The 25,044-nt window shown below is 41.7% G+C and overlaps 1 protein-coding gene across 2 annotated transcripts in view; it reads left to right on the top strand.

Annotated features, from left to right (window-relative positions):
* DOCK4 (dedicator of cytokinesis 4) overlaps window positions 1-25,044 on the top strand; it is a 483,151-nt gene that overhangs the window by 127,799 nt on the left and 330,308 nt on the right. For both annotated transcript variants that reach the window (XM_019514562.1, XM_019514563.1), the window contains exon 2: window positions 24,535-24,618. In XM_019514562.1, coding sequence (XP_019370107.1) covers window positions 24,535-24,618 — 84 coding nt within the window. The remainder of the gene's footprint in view (window positions 1-24,534; window positions 24,619-25,044) is intronic.

The following is a 25,044-nucleotide window of genomic DNA, read 5'->3' on the forward strand; positions in this document are numbered from 1 at the left end:
AACTCCCTGTGCTGGCGAGTGGGGACTGCCCAAATTTCTGAAGCCCTCCAAATCTTTTCCAAATCAATTTGGAGAGCTTCGAATAGATTAAAATTTTTTTATTGGTCTCCTGATTTGATTCGGATTTAGAGATTAGGTTGCCGAATCGGGCCAAATCACCTCCAAACTGAATCGGCACCCAAAGTTTTGCACAGCCCCAGTAAGCACCACAGGTTGTCACACAGAACACAGAAATAGTAGCAGCACACATCTTAATAAAATATGATCTGTATTCCTGAGAAATAATGTGCTTAAACACTGACAAACTTTTTTTTTATAACAGGAGGCAAAAATGAAAGAAAATCATGCCTCCATGCACAAAATTGCCACATGGGTTATAAAATTCACTTTACTTGTAAGATTTTTATTTAATTTTAAGTCGTTCCATTTTAAAATGCTGAAGTGGAACCTTACCTTCAAGCATGATGTCATGAATGAAAACTGGAAAAAAAGTTTTAAAAAAATTAATTGTGCTCAACATCAGAATTCCCTGATCAAAAGGGGTTTACTAGTAGCTAAGAAATTTCTCTGCCAAGGAGGTGGGGTTTTTGAGGAAAAACATCCTTTTTTGTATGTTTCAGTATATTGGTTACCCACCTTAAGCTATTCAATTTAGGGAAGAGATGATTTTCATTTCATGATCTAATTGTGTTTGTGTTAAAAATATTGTAAGTTCCAAATGTTAGTCTTTCGCATTGAAACTCATAACAGTTTTGTAATTTGACTGCAAATGGATTTTTTGTAAGTAGACTGTTCTCATAGTTTTGCATGCTTGTTTTCCCATTCTTTGTGTTTTTTTTCTTTGAAAGACTTACTATTTTTTTCTGGGATGCATTAGACTTGAGGGAGAAGAGATCTGATTATAGTATTTTATTTACAAATATTGCCAAAAATAAATTAGTCCCCCCCCACCACACTGAAGAAAATTCTGATTTATAAACAATTTAAAGATATTACTGTTAACATTGAATAGAATTGATAGGGAACCTAATATGAGTGATGATAAAAATGAAACTTGTGTTTCAAAAGGCTATACAGATCAATATATTCTGAATGAGGATTTAAATACGTTTATGCAGTCCTTTAATACCTTTAAATCAGTGCATTTAAGTTAATGCTGAGCAGCAGTAAATCACAAATTAAGATAAAATAAATACCAAAATATTTTAGATGGGTAAAACTTGGTATTAACAGCCCCTTTGTTTATTTCACCAGTCTCCACATACCTGTTTTAATTTGTGCATATAAATATCCTTCTGTTTTCAGAGATTCTCCATCCTTTTATAGTTGTGGGTCACTCAGAATCATGGGAAAAAATAACTTTGCTAGGAAGGTAATTTGCATAATACTAACCATCATCCTTTGCTCTATGTCAAAATTCTTTAAGCTTGCTGTGACCTACTTAAGGGTCTTATGACAAGATTAAAAATTCCAGTGAATTCCACACTGCAGACTATGCCTATTATCCCCATAGAAACAAAAGTGGAAAATACAAATATAAATGTAAAAAAAATACCAATGTGTGACCACAAGCTACTAACTAACTCTTTTTTTTTTTTGATATTTTCCTCCTTTAACTCCTTTAGAGAACTAAAAAAGTGACGTGTGTTGCTTATTTTCAGTGGCTGCATACTTTAAGTATTTATCTGTCTGAGGTGAAATACTCCAGGCGTGGATTCATCCTTTATATTTTTCTGGCTGTCAGCACATATTTTCAGGGGTAAACTCTTAACTTAAGCACTTGTTTTGTGTTGAAACCAAGCAAAAAGTATTTCCCAAATTACAAATTCTTATTTGTTCTCCCACCATCTCCCTTAAAGCTGGATTATCAGTTTAACATGCTAGGAATAAAAATAAGATTGTTAAAAAAAAAAAATCACTTGAAAAATGGTAAGCACATGTTCTCACACTTTGTTCAATTAGTTTTGAAGTATTGTAAACATTGGTTCATAATACATAGGAATTATTTTCCTTTTTGACACTAGAATCTAGTGTGGAGCTCTTGGAACACAAAGTAGTCACCCATAACTGGAAAATTTCATAACCGAAAATGGATGAAAATGCAGAATGATTTATTCTCACAGCTACAACCCCAAGCTCGGGAGGAACTAGATAAAATACTAGGTAAAAAAACCCCCCCCCCCCCCGCCCCCCAAACTCCTAGACAAATGTGAACTTCCTTGTTCTGGCCTCTTTTTGGAGATCAAAATCAAATCAAGGTTTTGAAAAGTCAAAGACATTGTGTTGCTATTTGTCAGAAGGCCTCCTGGTCTATAGAGCTATACATTTAAGATCAAGTTGGTTCAACTTTAAATTCCTGTGTTTCCATTACTTTGCTTTTTGGGCACCATTTTTACTCACTATTGGCAATTTGTGGCAAGATTGTACGCTCTTTAAATTAATTTTTTTAAAACAACTGTAATAGTAAAACCAAAAGAAGCCCAAATTAAAATAAATATTTGTGATTTCTTAAATAATTCATAAAATATTATCTGTTTTCTGTGCCACAGAAAAAGTGATGCGTCAGGAGTAGTTTTTCCTAGTACAATTCAAAGTTTGACTTTCCTATTTCTAGTTCAGTTGAAACATAAAGGCTACAAGTTATGCAAGATGCCATTGAATAAAAATGTCCTGTTTTGGCACGTGTTAAGACATTCAGTTCCTTCCCAGATTTCATGTGTAAAATCCTTTCTGGTTTCTATATATTTGTAAGAAGACTAATGTTAGAATGCTACTTTACTGATTGTACCCACATATAGTTTTCTTTTTGTGACACATCAGTGGTTTACTTGCACATCTTCAAGGATTAGGTAGGATTAGGTTTGTCATGTAATGGTAGCTCCTGTCACTTTAAGGGACCAAACTCTCCAATGAGTGTAATTATCCTATCTGCAGACAAGATTCTTTGGGTAGATATGGTATCTTTTATTAGACCAACTGATAGTTGTTAAAATTGTTCTTTACAAGTTTTCAGGCACAACCACCCTTCTTCAGGCATATAGAGAGTCTCTGTATTCTTCAGGCATATAGGGACTCCCTGTATGCCTGAAGTAGAGTGTTTGTGGCCAAAGCTTGCAAAGAACAATTTTTCCAACTATTTAGTTGGTCTAATAAAAGCTACTGTATCTACCCAAAGAACCTTGTCTGCCTATGTCCTTAGACCAACATGGCTACAACCAACAACCCTATTATCATATCTGTTAACATTGCTGCTTGTTGAAACTAATGAAATTCAATGCAAGTCTAATAGTGATTGTTGGCTGACCTTTTAGATAATTGTACTGAAGTGGAAAAGTGATTCCCTTTAATTGTGATAGTAATTTTGAGGTTTAATAAACTGCATACCTCTGACAGTCATGTTAAATAGTAAATGCATGTTGCCAAAGGTAAATTAATTGTTATATCATGAACATTTGTTGTCCTTTTCTTTTCCTTGATTTAACTGTTTTTACTGGTGAACACTACATTTATAGAACATAAGTATCAGTGTCTTTTTAGTTTTCTTCTATCACTTGGTGGGCAGAATGGATTTCTTAAAAGGCAGCAGGGAGACTGACAATTTTATAAAGGCAAATAAATTATTAAACTGTAATAGTTTTAACATGTATGTGGGAATGTGTTCATTAGGGATGTGCGAAGCTTCGGTTGCTGATTTGATTCAGAAGTGCTGATTTGATTCGGAAGTGGACCAGAAGTACTTCCGGCCCACTTCTGGGTCTGCCACCAAGTGTGTGGGGGATTTCCCCCCCTCCTTACCTCCCATGCTCCCATGGGGTGCTCCATCTGTCCCACAATTTCAGCATTCACAAGCCATGCCTGGTACCTCAAGGTATGTAGAAAAAACATATAAAGCTGTGTCTGTGGTCGAATCACTGATTCTCTGAATCAGAATCGAATCTTCAGATTCAGCTGAATCAAACCGGGACAGTGATCTGCATCAGCGAATCGAATTACTGTGCCCCAAATCGGGCCGCATCCAAATCTGAATTAAATATTGCCTGCTTCACACACCCCTAGTGTTCATGTCTTTGTAACCTTATACTTTAGCATGTCATGATATTGACACTGGTTATGAAGAAGCTGTCTGGTGTATCCTAAATCCCTCTTTTTCTCTGTACTACAGTCCCACTGATTTTTGCTTTTCAGTTGAAACCTTTGCAGCTGTAGCCCAGAGGACTTAGATATGTCATTTTGGGGGCAGTGTGAAGGAAAGGAAAATTTAAATCTCTTCACATGTTTTTCAAATAGATGAAAATCTGAGGAAAAATTATGTTATGGTTTAAAAAATTGTACTCAACTAACTAAAGATAGCAGACTTCAAAGATGACATGACTTGTCTTCTGGAGAGTTAGATATTGCTTAATAAGTTATAAAATCGTTTGTACAACATGTTAGAAAATTGCATGTAATACAAACATAGTATGTTTGTTGCTTTATCAGTTTTAAAAACATGTCTTCTTCATAGATGTTAGGGTCGGAAGGCACCTTAGTAGGTCATCGAGTCCCCCTGACCTGGGCAGGAAAGAGTGCTGGGGTCAGACAACCCCAGCTAGGTGCTTGTCCAGTCTCTTCTTAAAGACCCCCAAGGTAAGGGAGACCACCACCTCCTTTGGAAGCCAGTTCCAGATGCTGGCAACCCTTACTGTGAAGAAGTTCTTTCTAATGTCCAACCTAAGTCTGCTCTCTGTCAATATGTGGCCGTTGTTCCTAGTTACTCCAGGGGATGCCCTAGTAAATAGAGCATCTCCTATTCCGTACTGCCCTCCCTTGATGAATTTATAGGTAGCCGCAAGATTACCTCTCAGCCTTCTCTTGCGAAGGCTGAAGAGATCTAGGTCCCTCAGTTTTTCCTCATATGGCCTTGTCTGCAGGCCTCTGGCCATACGAGTGGCCCTTCTCTGAATCCTCTCAAGAAAAAAAAATGACAAAAATCACAAATTCTATTAATAAACATTGCAAAATCTCTAATACTCCCCCCCCAAAATCTATGATTAAATTTTATGGGCCCTCACAGGCTGCCCCCACACCCCCCAGCCCTGCTGGGTAACTCCTTGAGTATTCCAAGCATTGTTCAAGTGCAAAATGGATGATACTGCTCTTGGAACATTCACTGTTAACAATAAATATGCTCAGATACTACTGTCTGCTTATATCACTCCTTTGGAGTCCTCTGTGGTTCAGTGGTAGACTCCTTGTCTGCCACACAGATCTGGGTTCAATTCCCAGACACTTGTACAAATACAGCCATGGAGGCACCAAATGTCTGGACCCAGTCTGACCTCAGATTCTGTTTCAGTGGCCTAAAGTTGGGATGGAAGGTCTGGGCAGATTCCACTCCTCCAAAAACTCCTTCCTAGGCATATGCATCAAACTTCTGGGTGACCATAGAGCCATGCCTACATCATGATCTGGAAGGATCAACAGTGGTCAAAGAGAACCTTCTCTTTCTGTGATTGGCTGAGTCTATTTTCCAGTTCTGGTTGATTTTTTTGTGCATACTAACAAATACCCAACTGATTCTAAATTCTCTTCCCTGGTCGATTTAGTATGACCAAACAATTCCCACATGAGAGAAGAGAAATGCAGACTCAGAGGTTTTAAAAGCAATAGTTCTGCTAAAACTATGCAGAAAGACTAACTAGAATATATCTAGTTTTCTTTCAAGGTTGGTGCCCTACCATTCTGGAAGACGTGCATTAGTTGTAGGGCTCAGTACAGAAATTTCTGTATAAAGTTCTGTTGTTTGTCTTATGTAAGGCAGACTAAATGATCTAATGGTTCCTTTTGGCCAAAATCTATATAATTTCTAATAAGCCACATTAAAAAAATAAGTTGCAGAAAATTCATAGCAGAAAATGCATTCACTTAGTTAGTCATAACTCATGAGCAGAGTTTTCTCTGATAAAAAAAAATTTGCAAATTCTTTGATAAAACCCCAAAATCTGTGATTAAAATGGGATGACACCATACACATAAGTATCAATTGAACACAAAGTTTTATTGATACATTTACAATTTTAAAGGAGTTTGGAAGCTTACCAGTATCTCAATCACCTATAATAATCAATATATCGCCACCCCCCCTCCCTCACTGCTCCACGCTCTAGCCTCTCACCCCTGCCCTGCCCCCCCCCACCCCACACAGGCTGATATGTCCCAGGCCCCACATACTCCTAGGGTCGACTCTGCTCTCCACCTGCAGCCTCCCAACCCTGCTGGAGCCCCTCATTCCCCCCTCACAGGCCCCCAGCTCTGCTGGTACCCCTCACTTCCTGTGCACCCCCCCAGCTCTGTTTGTGCCCCTGCCCTCTCCTGCGGGCCTTCCAGGGGGGACTCCCAGCTGCCAGAGCTATAGAGCCAGGGACCTGTGTCTGCACCCTGCTGCCTCCCCCAACAGTGGCTGAACCCTGGCTGCTGCTCTTGGGAGGTGGCAGCTGCTGCAGTGGAGCAGAGCACAGAGCCTAGCTCCCCACCTCCCCACAGGCAGCATGACCAGAGTGGAGCCTGTGGTGGGGGCAGGTGTGGGTTGCCTGCTGTGGGCTTGGGCTCCCCACTGCTGCATGCACTCCCAGCAGGGTAGGGGGGACCTGTGTCCCCCAGATATGTGCACAGGGCAGAGGTGAGTGTGGGCTGCCTGCTGTGGGCTTGGGCTCCATTTCCTGCTGCCCTCCCCTGGGGCCTCTGCAGCCCAGTGGGTGGGACCCGGCCTGGGAGCACAGAATGAGTCTGGGCAGGGAAGCTCCTTGCCTCTGCGAGTTCTGCTCTGCCCTGCTGCCATGCCTCCTGCCCGCCCCGCAGCAGCGAGGGCCACAACCCTGTACCGCCATCCCTGCTGCTGCCAGGCAGGCAGGCAGGCAGGGGACATCTCACCCCTGCACCCGGTTGCCCCCAACCATGCCCCTATGCCCCACACAGATCTGGGGGGCATGGGCCCTGACTGCCCCTCCCAGGAGTACATGCAGTGGTGGGGATCTGGCTCCACCCCTCCTGTCCCCCAGGAGGAGGCCGTGGCTGCATCCTGCTCCCCACTGGGTTCCTGTGGCTGCACATTCCAGGCCTGGGCCCGAAGTCCTGTGCACTGCCCAGCTGAGCAGCAACCGCAGCCCATTCCCTCCCTCGCTAAGGGGGCCTCAGTCCCCCTTCACCCCCGATTTAGCTGCAAGAACTGCTCTCCAGGCTGCCTGGTGGCTAGGTGCATATAGATGCACATGGTACCCCCTACCTGAGCACCCTTCTCCTGTTCCCCCCAGCCCCTTGCAAGCTGGAACTCTGCCAGCTTCCAGAGAGCTCTTTGCAAAAGTGCAAAATCCTTGTGTTTCTCAGTTGCAACAAAAAAAAATCCACATTTTTCTTCAGTAAAAGAGGAAATCTGCCGGTTCTTTTCCATAGGAAATGGAAAACCTGGTTCTTGATCATAAGTGGATATTTCCATTATAAGTTACCTCCTGCTCCTGTAACAAATAAATGAAGATGTGACTCTGTTTGAATAAAATATGCCCAGAAGTGTTGTAAATAACTTTCTGTCAAAGCAAAAACACTACTTTTGTCATTTTTGTACTTGAGTGATTAAAAATACTTCTGCTGCTTATAATAGAATTCACCCCTTGTCATACTGTTCTGTCTTTGAAGATGGTTCTACTGTTGCAGAGATCACAGCTTGAGTTAATTAGTGCAGGTGACTTAAGTATATGACTGGCTGTATAGATGCAAGAGTAATATCCATATCTATTTTAAATGCTTGGGATTGTAAATTTTTATTATATACCAAGAACATAAAATATGTAGCAACCTGATAAAGGTTGCAGCTAATTGTAGTGTAACCTGGGCAGTACTCCAAGATGTACCCCCTCTCCAAATGAAGGGATCAGAGCAGGTGCCCAAGCGATGTGGGAGGTGTAGGAACCCTCCTTTCCCTATAGAGCAGAGCCAGATAACCAATGGGGACTTAACCATGTACCTTTTATTGAGCAAAACAGTAGTAGAAACATAACATGTATAAACCAGGGGGTATAGGGGACACTACAACGTCCCGAGGGGACAGGATTCAATAAAGGTTAGGCATTTACAACCGTACACATATTCATCCAGTTGACAAAAGACAGGTGTAACAAAATATAAAACACAGACAGCAGAACAAACAATACTGGTTGGCAAAATATAAAATGCACAAAATACAAAATGTTAAATAACAAGAAATATAGGGCCTAGGTACCTGGAAGGGGGAAAGAGGGAAAATGCAATGACCCCTTTCCCACTGCAACAAGAGTTTCTCCCTGTCACTTCACTCACCCCAATTCATTCCAGCTGGGACTTGAACTCGTATCTCCCATGTGCAAGGCAAAAATTCTGCCACCTAGCCACCAGTGCTGGCACTGCTCTAAGGTGTTAGGGGTTTTGACCTTGCAGGAGCCCCTGCCTCATGTCAAGCTTTCTGGCCTCTTGCTGGAGGAACTGGAAGCAGAGCTGGGACCCTCTCAGGTCACTACTCAGCATCTTGCTAGAGCTGAGGAACCTCTCCTGCTGGCTGCAGCCTCTCATAGGGGGATCCTGGAGCCCAGTAGGAGCCTCCCTTGCCAGCTGCATGTCGCACTGCTGAGGGTCCAACTGCTGCCTGCAGGTCTCACTCCTTCAGGTTCTTCTGGGGCACTGCTCCTGCCCCGCTTTGCCAGCTCTTTGAAACTCCTTCCTCGCGGTCCCTCGCTGGTCTCCTCTGAGTCAGCTGCGCTGCCACTTTTTCCCCCCACCGGGTGACCTGAGGGGCCAATCAGGGGACACGGAGGGTGAGTCTCTGGGGCCTGATTGGTGAGGAAAGGGAATCCCAAGCCCTCCAATCATCTTTTACCCTTTCAAAACCCCTGGGCCAAATCATTACCAGCTAGCCCATCACAGTAGGATACAGAAACAAAGAATAATACCCACCAAATACCTTCTCAAGTTATAAAAAGAAAGGACTGGACTTGTGTAGAAGTTAAATGACATTGTCAGTGGTAACTAATGCAATTGACAACAGTATAACAAGGTTTGGACTGCTTCAGCTCAGGTAAAAAATAAGACTACTTTTTTTCTGTAAAGAGATGTTATTGGGACTGACTTTAAAATGAAATATTTGAGTGTCCAAAAATATAGGGCAATGAGTGCAGTTTCTGCAAAGAAAAATGACACCAAGCAAGACAGGAAAATACTTTCATTTGAAAGTGTATAAAGGCTAGTATCCCAAGCACAGAGTTAAATCTGTGCCTCGAAAACATGAGGGAAGGGAACTTTGAAACTCTCTATTGAGATGATATAAATAATGAAGTTTATGTTTATAAAGATTACGCTCCAGGAGATAAGTGCAGTATTTCTTTGCTTTGAATTAGAATGCAGTGTTTGCTCATATGCTTTGCTTGGTTTCCTTGGATGGTCTTTACTACTTGAATGGGAGTTAAATACTGAATTCAAAGGGGAAAAACAGTTTTTCTTGCCAAATTTCTCAGGCTCAGCTTTATACCAACCACATAGAATTTCAGTGTTACTGTGCCATTCCTGCTTAACCATATGCTTCCCTTCAGTGACTATACTAGTCCTTAGAATAATGAATATTACACTGTAACTCCTGTGACAACTTTCTTTTTCTTCCAACCCAGCAAAACTAAAATTCTTCCAGATACAGAAAGTGCTACAGTGCTTGCAATTGAATAAAAGAGTGGATGAGAGATGGTCGTGCATCACCTGAGTCCAGAATAGACAATTGATCTGAAATGGCCTTTGTAGAGTGTTTGGTTATTAGACTTTAGACTTTGGCCACACCTGACCTCTGTCATGTAAATAGCCAAGATGTACTTACACTTGTGACAGGATACATACAATTCATTTAAACTATTTTAAGACAAAATTAACTTTTTTCTGGGAAGTATTTCAATGGTCTGCCCTCAAGGGAGGTTTCCAGTTTGTCTAGTTATATCTCAAGTGGATGTTGTCTGGGATAGTTAATAAGGACCAAAGCCTTTTATAAAGGTGTCCACTAGTGGATCTTGGTTTGGAATTGTGTGATATTTTGTTGGGGTCTTTTTAAACTTGAGCTCTGCTAGGAGGTTACAAGTTCAGTGAATATTATGTTAAACCTTAGTGAAGGCTGAAACGAAGGCTTAGCATACTTCTAATATCTGCAGTTTGAATATAGGGCAGAGTGGTACCTGAGATGAACTGGTTCTGAGAGGTGCTTACACAGGCAACAACCAACTTTGTTAGATGTTATATGTAAAGTAGTATCTGGCAAATCTGGTTGTTGCCTGTGAAAGCTTCTCACTGAGCCACTTAGTCTCTAAGGTGCCATGCTGCCCTGCGGTTTGCCTGATTTCAAAGTAACATAGATAACCAACTTTATACACAGTATGGGGGGAAGCCATCTTGTCACTTCCATGGGACTCGGATGTCATTGTGTGTATGCTGAATGAAAGTATAAACCTTGTGAAGACCCTATCTGAGACTTTATGGAACCTGCAAAGTACATGCCAATGTAAGTTCTAATTCTTATGAGAAATCCAAGTCTCCCTAAAGTTATAACCATTTTGAATACACAAAAACCCAAGGAAGTGATCTTTTTCATAAACACTCTGTTAAAAACAGTAGGAAATTCTAGGCTGTAGGCATGGTCTATGTTGGGAAATTTATCTTTTTTTTTTTAAAACATCACTAATAAAAAGGCCATAGCTTATAAGATTTTAAGATTCTTAACTAAAGAAATTTGCAATTCAGTTCTCCTGTCCACTTAACTCTGAGCTCACTTTGCCACTTTGTTCTGTTATGCTTTAGCCATCTCTGTTTTATGGGAGAGAGTGCTGCCTTAGTTGTAATTGCAAGAGAAAAATCCCTTTGTACAAGTGCAGTTCATCTGCCCTTCATAGCCTGGAATGGAACTTTTGCCTCTTCCTCACAATGATGGAAACCATCTGTTTGTGCTTTGGCAGCTGTATCACACCACAGTACCTTGCAGCTGCTCTCTCTTCTCCGTCTTCATTTTCATCAGGTAGTCATCAATTTATATGACTTAACCTGCAGGGGAGCTAAGAAATAGCCAGTGCATCATCTGCTTATCTGACCACTTCATCTGGATTTTGTGCCTCCAATTCTGACTGGTCATCATCAATGATTTTTGTTTCTCTTCTGATGAATGTTGATGCCCTTTTGCATCAAAGCCAAGGACCTCTCTCAAAACAGCAGAGGAGGAGTAGAGTTTACATTATTATTTTCATGGTCAGTATAGATTTCACAGTAAATATGAAGTTCACCACTTTGACATGGAAAATGGTAATCCTAATAAACTTTTCCTGATGTCTTCACCGTGGGTTTGCTAAGGGCAATGCTATCTATATACCTGAATAAATGGAAAGAAGTCTGAAATGTAATTTGTGTAGCATTCCTGCTGAATTAGCTGGAGGACATGATCCAAAATACTCTAGAAGCTGCAATTAATAGCTGCTTACTCACCATCAAAGTGCTTTCCCTTCTCTGAAGGAACACAAGGATCACAGTGCATGAGCAAGAGAGTCTGAGAGGTTCTGAAACAAGCTGCCTGCTCAAAAATCTAGAAAGGTAGAAAGCAAGTGATTTTAATGGGGCCCTAAGAATAGCAATTTGTCTCTCTTAAAACAATATTAGATATTTTACACCCAAGGGCTTTTATCTTGGTAATATTAAATATTTCTGTCCCAGACCCCTTCCTGGTTTAAGCTAAACCAGAGTCCCCCAGCATCCCAGCAGTCCTGGGCTGGGCTGTGCTCTAGAGAGCAGGGCTCTCTAGCCAGGGCGGGGATGTGGCCAGAGGCCAGCCAGCATGGCCTCTTGAGGAGAAGGGAGAAGGAAGGGGGTTTATTTTCCCCCCCTCCTACTGGGGAACCACAGCTGAGGTCTGCCTGGCTGGGGTGTAGCAGCCTGTTAGGCATATGTCCCGCTCACCACTCCAGGGGCAGGGGCAGGGGCATGGCCAGAACTGGCCGCCATGGCACTGCTATCTGCCTACCTCTCCCGCAGCTGCAGGGCTGGGGCTGCAGAGCTGAGCTGGGTCAGCCCACAGGCACTGCTGAGGGCAGATGCACAGGGGCCAGCCCGGTCTAGCTCTCAGGAGCCGGGCCCTTGGTTTGGGCTTGGGGGCACAGGTGGCAGCTGGCTGAGCAGTGGGCTGCCTGAGCCAGCTCAGAGGTGCCAGGGGGCCTGGAGCCTGCCAGCCGCCCACTGTGGGAGCTTGCAACCACCACTGTACCCATCCTGTGCAGCACACACTGGCTGCAGCCACACCACAGGCTGTGTGCTGGCCGGGGTTGGCAGGGCTCTTCTGCCTCCCTTGCCTTCAGCTGCCGCTGCCACACAGCTGGAGGACAGGTGGAACAGGTGGAAGTTTTAGCCCTGTAGTTTCTTCCCAGCACGCAGAGCTCTGGCTCCAGCTCTGGTTGTTTTCCACCCCCCCCCTCCCCCATGGGGGCTGCTCATTGCACCAAGCAGGTGGAAGGCAGCCAGAGCTCCAGGCACTGGGCAGAAGCCACCGGGGTAAAGTTTTCATTTGCCTGAAGCAGTGCTGCATGGTGGGGCAGGAGCAGCAGCTGTAGCTGAAGGTGAGGGACGCAGAACAGCCCTGCCAGGCCCAGCTGGCCTACAGCTTTCTCTTGCCTCCAGCGGCTACTCCCCTTTGCACTCCTGTCCCTGCTGTGCTGTTCTGAGCAGCAGTGGGCGGGGGAGAGGGGAATTGTTGCTTGAGCATGGAGCTCTGGCCGCCTTCAGCCTGCTTTGCCCACCTGGCACAATAAGCAGCTCCTGCAAGTGGGTGAAAAGCAGCCAGAGCTGGAGCCAAAGCTCCATGTGCTGGGCAGAAGCAGCTGGACTAAAGCTTCCACCCACCCACCCAGACCTGCTCAGTGGTGGCAGCAGCAGCTGGAGGCAAGGGAGACAGAAGAGCACCACCAGCCACAGCCTGTGGTGTGGCTGCAGCCGGTGGCTGCTGCACTGGACGGGGGACTGGTAGGGGCAGGTGGGCAGAGCAGGCAGAAGGCAGCCAGAGCTCATCCAGCCACTGCCCATGTCCCCCAGCCTGAACCAAGGGCCCAGCCACTGTGCGTCTGCCCACAGTATTGCCTGTGGGCCAACCTGGCTCAGCCCCAGCTCCAGCCCTGGGCAGATGGCAAGGCCATGGTGGCCAGCTCTGGCCAGGATGCTCACAGTGTGAGCAGGGGGCAGGGGGAAAAGCTGGGCAAGGGCTGCTTCCCCCTCCCCCTCCAGACACAGCCTGGCTGGGGTCCCTGCTGGCTGGGGCGGGGGCATTAAACCCATCCACAATCATACTTAGTGGCCTGCCAGAGCCTGGCCACCTGCCCCCACTTCAGCTTCCCTCCATCCTTGTGGCTGCTGAGGAAGGGATGGGAGGGCTCCAGGAACCAGCCTTGGTGAGGAGGAGACTACTGGTAGAAAGTCATTTTTACAGACTTTTTCGTTGTACTTGAGATGATTGTTTGGATTGTTCAGGCCTCCAGGGAAAGTGTTGGATTTTTTAAATCCTTTTTTTTTAGGAACAAATATAAACCAAGAAATTGCTTTCACATGTACAGAAGAAACAAAATGCTGACTTAATCAGTAGCATTAGGAGTTGAAATGAAGTATAGGGTTTTAACAAACTGCTTATAAGAGTAAGAATTGTGATGTGTAGTCTTGCACCTGGGAGGATCAGGACATTGTTTATGTATTTGGAATAAATCTGTGTGTGGTATTCTAGGCTGGCATCCAGTCCTTTGGGCTAGCATTTAAAACAAAATGCCAATATCTGATATGGCATTAGTGATATAGGGATACTTGCTAATTGGGAGAGACGGAAGGAAAGGAAGCAAAAATTCTGATGCTAAGCAAAAATCTGGAGGAAACTGATAAAACTGTCATTCAAGAGGCTTTTTCTTGTCCCAGAAGATTTGCAGATTGATCTGCATTGATTGAAAGAAAGAGATTACACATATAAGAACTATAATCCTAATTGAAAACTTAGAGATAAATTTATTGTTTTTCCTACCTTCTCAAAATTGACTAAATGCCTTGATCTATTTCACGTGAAACTGTTGGTGGCCTCAGTCCATCTCAGAAATAATATACGAGTTTAATTTATCTGTAACTCTGTACCCAGTGGGTTAGATGTGCCAGAGGGAACATTAGGGGAGAGTCATTTTGTGATAGAGAGTTGCTTTATGATATGGCCAGGACTGTATAGAAGCCTTCTGTAAAAAAACAAAACAAAACAAAACAAAAAAAGCCCAACAAGGCGATTTCATTAATGTATTTCCAGGCCACATTGATCTAGATCTCTCTCATCTGAGCACTGTTGGCCTATTGACTTGAGTAGATACCAGGTGACTGACAGAATAACTGTTTGTTTGGGTGCATTGCTTGGAATTATATGTCCTTTGAACTAGGGCCTCTAGAACTGTTTTAGTGTTTAGCTGCTTCCAGCTAGAAATATTTGTTGGTATTATGTCCATTGGAGTTTTAGTCAAGAATCTGACAGAAGATAACTTTGCTGAATTTTAAAGTATTGAAAAGAACCAGGGGAGGGAAAACTTTGTTTTCATCTGCATGGGTAGCCAGGGCTTCCTTCCATTCCTATTAGGAATTATGGTTGGGGATGATACCACTCAGCTTTTTCTGACAAACTTTTCTGATAACATTTTAAGTGGCTGAAATATTTGGGTATCTGTTCAGTGTAGCAAGTAGTAGCCTAATACAGTTCAAGTATTAATCCTTTAAAAACTGCTGGATAAAGACTTAATTTCACAAGTAAGGTTGGTAAAGTTTTGTAAAATTGAGCAATTATTTGGTAAAATGGCTTCCATGCAGAGCTGAATACAATGATAAAAATTAAGCCTTGATCACATAGCAGGATATTAAATCAGCCCCTCACAACATCAGTCAGTTTAATTACCATAATCTGTTTTCTGATTCCAATTTTGATAAAATAATATTTAGAAGCTATTTTTGTCATTAAAGGGTATTTAAAATGTGAAAAGTAATAATCTTGCATAGTACATTCATTCTGATGATTTTAAGAGGCTAGTGGGCATTTAATTCTTTTAATAATTCTTTGTTTATATATGCAAGACTATTCACATCCTTCCATTCAGACATAACTGTGGAGGCATCCATTCTGTTACTGATGTGGAAATGATTAAGTTTAACCCTTTTGTTAATGGGGTCTACATTCTAAATATTCCACTTAATGGGAGATTAGACTCCTGTCTTCTAATAGCATTGTTTTTGTCTGGGCCTCCATAACTGCGTATGAAGCTTGCTTATGTCCATGGGTATAATACCCCGTTCACTTGTGCATGAAAGTTCTGAACATGCATGTGAAAATCCTGTACAGCCAACATACTATGGCTATTGTTTTTGTGCACAGTTAGTGACAGTCTAAAAAGAGCATCTGTATGCTCCCCCAAATTTAGATAGCTATATGCTTACATACATAAATATAACTCATTACTCAGTTAAAAATTGTTTTAGCATTGAATTGTCTGCATGCACTTGCAAATTGTATCATTTGTGTTTATTGACTATTACTAAAGGACTGTTTATTTTATATTTCTCCAGTATGAACTGCAGGTCTAAAACATGTATTGACTTTCTGGGTAGAGCAGAATAAGAACAAACCTATTGCCTCATATGTAAAAACATAACATGTGCAACAATAACTTACTAATTCAACTCTGCTTCATTGAACTTTTTGTTGGTCTTTTGCAGTTTGGGAGGTTTCTTCTGATTTATTACAAAAAATAAAAAAGTAGGCCTTCTGGAAAGAGTGAGGGGGCAGAGCTGTAAATTCAGATTATTAACTTCTCTGAAAGTGTCATTTCAGAAGCCAAAACCTGGATTTAAATTATAGTAGACAATATCTCAAATCAATAACAGCTCTGGGTTTTCTGTCAGGAAGTGAAAAACAGTAACATCTTGCTCCATTAATCCTTATGTTGCAGACCTATAATCAAAGCAGAAGGACAACTTTTGGATTGTTTCTCCCTCCTACCAAAAGCTGTCATCCTGACTCGAGATGGATCTGTCTCTTTACCCCTAACAAATTCTTTCTCCTTCCTCCCCAGTTTTTTAAAAGTCACTGCTCTCCCTTTTTCCAGTATCATTCAGCTGCTTGCTCTGTGTGTGGTTTGGATAGGACTCTCAACTGGGTTATATTCCTAGCTCACTTCACATCTATTTCTCTTCTGCTTTTTGTCTAGATATTTAGGTCAGAGCCTGTATCTTGGTCTGTACAGTGAAGTCCCAATCTACACGACTGTAATACAAACCTTTGTCCACACAGCAGGTGGTGGGGAGGTAGCTGCACGCTTGGGTGGTAGCTGCTGAGAAGGGTTAAGTATTTTCAACAGTCACATAAGTGTGCCAGACAGCCAAACAGCATGTGGGTTGTTGGGACCAGTTTTTCACTCCCCTATGCTATGCTACTAAAATGTAATACAACTTAAGGTGGTATTCTTGGAGGTGGATGGAGGCAGAGATGCACATATAGTCATCAGAAATATGGTAACTGCAGATACAGTGCTGTGGAAATGATTACATGTTTAGGAGTTGAGTGACATGGAAAGGTAAGGGGAAAACCTTTACAAAGGCATGAAGACATGGCAAAAGAGATATTTCTAATTTAAGTGGTGATGTTAAGTGAAATATAAAGAAGTTCTGACTGTAATTTCAGTGGTTTTGATCCTAGTGACATTATTTCTGTCATTGCCCACTTGTGATTTTCTCCTAGTTGCATTATTTTTGTCATTGCTTGCTCATGATTTTCTCAGTGGGAAAAAAGTTACTATGACAGCAAAGTGCACTGCAGATGGGGTATTTCTGACCTTCTCAGAAACTTCCTGGAAGCAGTTCTAAGAAATGTGTTTGGTTTTCACACACAATTCATGAAATGAGAGTTGCAGCATCAGCCACTTCTCCAGCCAAAAATAAAGGTCACCTAATGACTGGTCACCCAAGTTCCAGTGCTTCAAAATTTAGTAGAATGAGGTATGATCTACTTCCTTCCTCTGTTTTCAACCTTTTTTGAGAGAAAGGGCATCTCACACAGCATGTTGCAATTCAAAAAATGTGATGATGCTTTTTTCTCTCCTGTTCATTTCTGGGTGTTCTATTAAAAAAAAAAGAGCACAGTACATCTTGGAATTCATTTTTTAGGCTTCATAATGCCTCAAAGCTTTATTTATTGTACTTCATTTCTTTGAATTATTGACAGTTTGCTCTGTTAAGAGTGTATTATCTTTAAACATACTGACTGCAATTAAATAATTCTGATATTATTCATAACATTGCAACATTACAGGTGCTTTACTGAAAGACACATTCCATGTTCCCAGAGCCTATAACTAGGGGATTACTGAATTTGAGGAGGCAGGCGGCCAATTTTCGTGGTCAGATCCTGGGGCCAGCTGCCATTTTCATGAGCTGAGCATAGCGCACCCCTCCCCTCCATACCTCTGATTGGTTGAGGGGCCCCGGCAGTCCCATTTCTCCCTGCAGATTGCCATATGACCCAAAACTGTAGTTTCATTACCCTGATTAATCTGAGGGAAGCCATTAATCCACATGTTATTACGGTTGGACCGCTGGCTTCCCCTGACTTAATCAGGATAATTAAGCCATGGTTTTTGGGCCATCCCCAAGTGGTAGGCCCTGCAGTTTTGTTGGGCTTAATGCAACTCCACCTCCCGATGCACAAAAAACCTAGCAAACAAGGGGGAAAGGCAGAGCAGGTAGGGAGGAGGAGGTGGGGTGGGGTTCCATGGTTTCGGTAGGTCCCTACTTAAAATTTAAGGCCTTGGTCATATATAGATTCATAGAATTGCAAAGTTGTCTGGAAGATATTCTTGAAGAATGGCTTATATAAATCATAATGGAATGAGTGATAACTAGGAATGATGGGATACAGTAAAAATTGTGTTATAACAAACATAACTGGTATGATTTGTTTTGGATAAATCATAGGGGAGTGAAAAACTGGTCCCATCAACTCTTGTGCTGTTTGAGGGGCCTGACACATCAGTTAACAATACTTACTTCTGATAATTACTTTTGATTATGTTCTTTAATTTTTTTTCTTTTGCATGTTGGGACGGTGAAGTCTGGCAGGAGGTAGAGGGCAGGATTGGAAGCTTTCTTGGATTAGGTATTCCAAAATTCTTACTTTTTTCATCATGAGAGCATAGCATATAGAATGCCGTAAAAGATCATCTTTTTCTCCCATTTATGAATGTACTTCCTGTCATAGCAGTGATCTCAGCAGTTGCTTCTATGTGAGAGTAATACTTAAGACAATACTTGACATATTTCACTTGTGTTGTTGTATTTTACCAAGTGGTAGCAGAAGGAGAGGCAGGATTAAATGACAAGGTAGCATTCAGTAGACCACCTGGTTCCCAAATGACATGAGTTTACACATGAACTAATCAGAACTCAGGCCCCTTCTACACATTACACTTGAGGCATGATTAACCAGGTAATCACACCTGATGTTGTGACTCAGTTACATGTTCAACCAATTCATGGCATGATAAACAAGCCATAAGCTACAAAGTTATTCCACAAAAAATGTAATATTTTTTCAGCTTGTTCTAATCACACCAATACTTGAACATGTGGCCAAGTGCACTCGTGTGGCTGGGAGCCCCATCAACTCAAGGGTTCCTAGCCACACGGGTACACCACTCGCTGCCAGCCTTGCAGCTGACAAAGCTTGCAGAGGGGGCAGTGTTGTCAGCTACAGAGCTTGCAGCAGGGAGAACGTTGCCTCCTTCTCCCCCCCCCATGAGCCTCCTTGGGTGGGGGGCTCTCAGCAGGGGAGAAAGCAGGGGTGGGGTGAGCATCTTTGGCTGCAGGGCTTGCAGCAGGGATTCTAGGAAAATATTTTAAATAAATACTGGTTCAGCAGTATTTTCATTCAGCTCTATTGGAGTTTACCTTAAAGCAATTTTGGCTTTGTCACATGCCTGTCTGCTATTGCTTGGTGATTTTCCAAAAGTTAACTTACCTGCTCTGGCTGGGATGTTGATATAGTTTCTGTTTTGAAGCTTTTTCAGGATACTTCTCATGTCACCTAATTTTGAAGAAAACATTCCTGGGTTTTGTTTGTGGTGAGAAGAATGAGTAAGCTTTAGGTGCTTATGGCTTGACCTTCCCCATGTCATAGGGACATGGTGGTGCTAAGAGCGCCTCAGAAATTCTTTCCCATGGCCATCTCAAAATTCACCTGAACTAAGTTCTCTATTTGTCATCTTCCTGAAATTGTATTTGATACCCAAAGAAAAGAAAGTATATATACTAGTTGTATTTAAAATTCTGCTTATTATGTTGACAGGAGTAAACTATTCAGATAGTTGCTTCATCTGTTTCTGATTTTAGCTGTGCCTTCAAAAGGCCAAGCTACCTCAAACCTCAAAGAATGCCATATTTTCTCACATATAACATGCTCCAGAATATAATATGCCCCTTGTTTCTGAAAGGCAACATAAAGAAAAAGCGATCTTTCCTTGTAGTGCCCTTAAGTAGTACAAGGAAAGAGCAGTGACTAGCAAGCTGAGCTTGCTGCCAGCCTTGTATGCTGGATGGGGTTCATTGACTGACCACATGCACTGAGTCCAGGGTTGCACTTTGGGTCCATCCGTGAACTAACCCTGCACACCAGCCCAATCCAAGATGCAGGACTATATCATCCATCCAGGTCCAAAAATTTGGCAGCAGGGGAACAGTGGCAGCATTCATTGCCAGGGCTGCCACAGCCACAGCAATGAATGCTGCCACCGCTTCCCCATCACCAGATTTTGAGACCTGTGAAGAGCCCTGCAAACTGGATGACTTGGCTCTGTGACTCAGGTCCAGCCAGGATGCTGTACTTTGAGCACAACTGTGGTAAGGTAGAACTTCTTACCGGATTTCTCATATATAATGCACACCCCAATTTCCTTCAGCCTGTTTTGGGGGAAAAGATGTATGTTGTATGGAAGAAAATACAGTAATAAAGTAGATAACAATACATTGCTGGTTACCAGCTGACAGGTGTTCCTCTCCCATTGTATATAAAGACTTGCTCTACGAGAGCTCAGGCAACTTTTTCTTCCTGCTTCAAATATGCTGATATCAGTGGCTAGGTCAGATGCCAAGTACTACAGCCATGGTACAACTGATTCAGCTGAAACACCCCTTTTCTAGTGTCCTGTGGGGATGTTGCTTGCTAGTTGACTGCTGCTATATTCGTGGTTGCACATACTTGAAGGACAAAGAAAAGTCACTTGCCCTATAGTACTGAAATTTATTGAGATGATGATGTTTGCATAGATTCCATGACCTGCCCTTAGTCCCCCTTTTATTTTGTCTCTTCCTGTCATAGGCTTTAAACTATATGGGACCTGAAGGAAGGTCACAGCTGTCCTATCTTTTGTCCTGATGCAGAAGTATTAGATGACACAGGGCTCCTGTGTAACTCCTATGGACACCATTCAGAAAATTCTATTTTGTGCTAGACACACATCTGCTGTAGGATCCAGGCAGTTAGCAACATCTCAGGGCCACCACTGTAAAGAAAGTAACCATCTTTACTGCTCTTCTGCTTCTTGATACCATCCCTACTGCAGGAACATTAATGAGCACATGAAATTTGCTTTATGACTACTTGTGGCAAAGAGAGGGAGGGAGAAGAAAGCTTGCATATTAAAGCTATATGATGAAATGATCAAGAGTCTCATGTCATTGTCTCCATTATTGAGCAACATTTTGACATAAACCTGTTGGAGGGGCAGGAGAGGGTGATCTCTCCTCATTTTAGGATTGGACCTGGAGATTTCTTCTGTGAACTGGTTTATCAACTTTATATTCCACTTTTGTATATCCACTACAAATTCATGGAGTTAAAAAGTAGCCAATTCTCCATGACTGACAGATTGCTATAAATGTATTGAATTAACCCATGGGTTATCAACCAGAGCTATGCATACCCCTGGTGGTACTTGAGAAGGCCCTAGGGGGTATGTGTGGGTGGGCAGGGATGGAGTGCCACCACACACCATCCCGCACTGCCGGGCAGATGCTGTCTGCCTGGCTAGATAGCAGGTGAGGGTAGCTCACACATGGCAGCTGTTGCTGCTCTGTGTTTGGTTGCACCTGCCCTCCCCGCTTCACATCTGGCTGTATGCCATCCCCTGCTATGCATTCAGCCACCAGGGTACACTGATCCAAAAAGGTTGAAAGCCCCTGAATTAAGCTAAACTATTTTTAAAAGAAGATTGCTTTTTCTGAGCATAATAGAGTGAGGTTTTTAATGCCATATTTCAAATTCTCAGCCTCTTTGCAATGAATGCACTTTTAGTTCCTTTCAAGAGGTGCTACTAGGAACACAGTGTAGTTGTATTAAGTCTGACCTTGATGCAAGATCTCTCTTAAAATTCTGCCAGAAATTTGGAAGAAGATCCAGTGACTGTGCTAGCTCTGTAGCACAGGTAATGCCCTCATTTCTCTTTCTTTTTCATCTCTGATATCTTGCCAAATCTCTCTAGTTGTTTCTAGGTGCAATTCTGTTCCATCTGTATTCCAAAAAAGATCTCTTGTTTTTCTCTGTTATGTGTTAGTAGTTCTTTCTTTTCCTGAATGTTTCCAATACTGAAACTTTCCTTTGGAAAATGCTTTTATATAAAATGATAACTATCCTCTCCAAAAACTTAAGTGTCAAAGAATGCACAATATCAGAGCAAAAAAAGGCTGTTTAGTGAGGGAAACGTTATGATTACAGGATCCTTATCAGTAAGTCTGGGAGCCTTAAAGTTCTGAGGAGCAATTTGGCAGAAACATGCGGTTATTAGAAATAAGGTTGAATGTTTCATCTTTGCAAGGGTCATGAAGCTCTAGAAAAAGGCTGCATTGCTGGAGGCCAAACAGACCAACTTCTTTTGGATATACATAGATATATACAGCTTCAACTGAATCCAGTGAGAGTTGTATTCATAATTAAGTGCAAAATTTGGTTCATGTTATGTGCAATGAAATACCATTGTCACCCATTTCTAAATAATCTTATGCTCTCTGTTTTGGAGAACATTTTTAAATTCAGTGCTAATTTTAAAACTTGAAAAACTTACTTTCCTTGGGTCAGTTAGAAAAAAATCCTTTTCAGTTTGTGTGGAATTGTGCATGAAAAGATAGCTTCCTGAATTACGGACAGTCCTCAGACTTACAACACAATCGGTTCCTGAAAACCGCGTCTCAAGTCAAAAACGCTGTAACACGGAACCGATTTTTCCCATTGGAAACAATGTTATAAATGAGGGATTGGTTCCCGAACCAAGGCCTGATACCCTCTTTTCACCAAAAATAACCCAGAATTTTGTACTCAAATCAATTATAGATGAGTAATATAGCTACATCAATATATTTATATTGTAAATAGCAATCATATTGATTTGGAAGGACTTCTTTGAGGTGACTTTGCTCAGCTTTTTAAAGGGCTCTTGGTTGGACTTTTTGAAGAGTTCTTGCCTGGAGTCTTCTCAGGAGTCTTGCCTGCAAGCTTTTCTGGAGTCTTATCTGCTTTCTTAAAGAAAGTTTCCAAGGAAATTTGGGCAGATGTTCTCCAGGGAGATGGGCGATGCAGTGAACTTGTTCGCTGGCATGGCATTGGATCAAGCGTTGTAAAGTCAAGACTGACGTCAGAAAGTTGAAACCGGGTGTCAATTTCTAAAGGTTGTGAGTGTGAAAGGATGCAACTCGAAATGTTGTAAGTTGAGGAGTGCCTGTACCCAACTAGTTGTGTCAGTGTTCCATACCAGTAGTTGGAAAGTGGAGCTTTAAGCATCAATTTATTTAATTTGTGTATGTGATTTTGACAGGTTCCATGTAAAAAAAAACATTGCAGGTCGTGATTACAATAAAGGGAATTACCAATCTAAAATCTGTTTTCTCGTGGTTTTGCAAATACCTTAAGCTCCATTGCCTGTACTGTTGGGCAGTTCTTCTTACTGCTGTCTGTTGCTTTGAGCAGTTCTTATAGTTTAAATTGGTATAAAAACAAAATGGAATGTATTCCTAGACTCTAACTTGATATATCTGTCCAAGAAAAAGATTTGTCCTGCTGCTTTAGAATCAAAACCCAAAACTTTCCAGTGATGTCTCAAAATGGATTTTAAATTCTAGTGGCTGTTGCCAGCTAATTGCTCTTGAAACAGTGCAGCAAGGATACAAGGTTGGACAGTATATTTTATCCTAGTTGGATATATTCTTTGCTTAGGGAAGGCGGACTTGTCAGTGGTCAAGGACTGTAAAATGGATATGTAACTTGCACTTAGATTATTGCAGTTCCTTGAGAGGTCTAGTAGTCATTCGTGATGCATGTCTACTATACATAGGTTTTCTCTTTTCTTTAACCATATGTATATTTGTTTCTTTGTCTCTGACTTATTTGTTAAGTAGTATTTTCTCATAGCAAAGTGGCTGCTATTTACTTGCCAAGTAGTCTTCAACAATGCCCTGTCAACATTAGTGTTAATTCTGAAGCATGCTCTGGCTTAGTTGTCTATTACACTTCTTTTGGTTTTTCCCCTTTGCATATAAAATTAAGCCCCGCTATTTTACCATCAGTGCTGGAAAGCAAATTTCTGTCTCCTAACTTATAAAGTTGTTATCATAATCTACTTGAACAGCATAAAATATTGTGGGTGCTCCTAGTGCTGTGTATGAAACTTGCTTTAAATCTCCATATTTCTAATCATACTCAGTTTAAGTGTCTTGTAAATTGGAAGCTTATGTCTTCAACTTCTGGAAGGCAAATATTTAATTTTTCTTCCTTGAGTTCAGTGTTACTGTGAAGGTAGATGGTCTTTGTATTACAGTAGGTAATATGTGGAACATTTTGAAAGCAGGGAAAAGAGGTTTCTTTACCATTTTTCAGGCTTCTTTATTAGATGTCCTGCCTTGAAAAGTTTGCATGCCTGCTCTTGCTGCTCATGGTTTTCCCAAGCAGTTCTAAACTGCTGTCCTCAGTAGTATCAGTTAAGTAACTAGAGATATATTATTTTGTTTGGTAAAGTAAAAGAAGCAGCAAGAGCACCAGTGCTGACTGTTAGATTCAGGAAGTCTGAAATGCATCCATTTACCCTGGGTTCACATTTTAAAGGATATCCTCAGACCTAAATGGTCTAGAAAACCTTTTTTTAAATACAAGTTTAAATTCTGCAGATATTGATGGATTAAGCAGCTGTTCTCTCTGAAGCAAGCTTTTGACCTATTTTAATGAGGGAGCAAGTGGATTATTTTTCTAGGCCTCTGTTTTGTATTCCATTAAGAAAAACCTCCTTTTCTCTCTTTTTTTCCCCCCATTCCCAACTTGGTAATTTACACTAAATCTGCTTCTTAAAAATGTGCTTTCCTTTGAAGTATAAAAGTCTAATAGCATGCCTTTTTAAAATGGTGTGATTAATTGAAATCTCATATCTCTTTCAGTAATAGCCAGTTTTCGAGGAACAGTCCCACATGGATTGTTGTTGGAAATTGGAGATACAGTTCAAATCCTAGAGAAATGTGATGGTGAGTATATAAGTTAAAACTGATTTTAATGACTTGTTACATATTGATGTTTAAGTCCCATTCATTTTAATTTACAATATAAAAGATATAAAATTATAGTAATATACATCTATATTTTCCTATTTTCAAGGGGTTTCTTGTTTTCTCTCATCGTTTAATTAATATCCAGGGAGAAGAATAGTTCTTAAAACAGCAGGGAGGTCTTTTCGTGAGTTTTCTTTAGCTTTCTTGATATTTTCCAGGAAAGCCTGACATTCAGCAGGAAGCATTCAAACTTCATTACAGTTGACAAGTCTAAATCTCCCTGAGTGGAGGAGCTTGACCAGGATTTCTTGGGTCAGCTCACAGAGGTAGTGAAGGCCAAGGATGTGGTAATCACGGGGGACCTGAACTTCCCGGACATCTCCTGGGAAGAACAGTCAGCCA

This window comes from Gavialis gangeticus, unplaced genomic scaffold (assembly GCF_001723915.1).
Source record: "Gavialis gangeticus isolate Ggan-Ray unplaced genomic scaffold, GavGan_comp1, whole genome shotgun sequence".
Lineage (NCBI taxonomy): Eukaryota > Metazoa > Chordata > Crocodylia > Gavialidae > Gavialis > Gavialis gangeticus.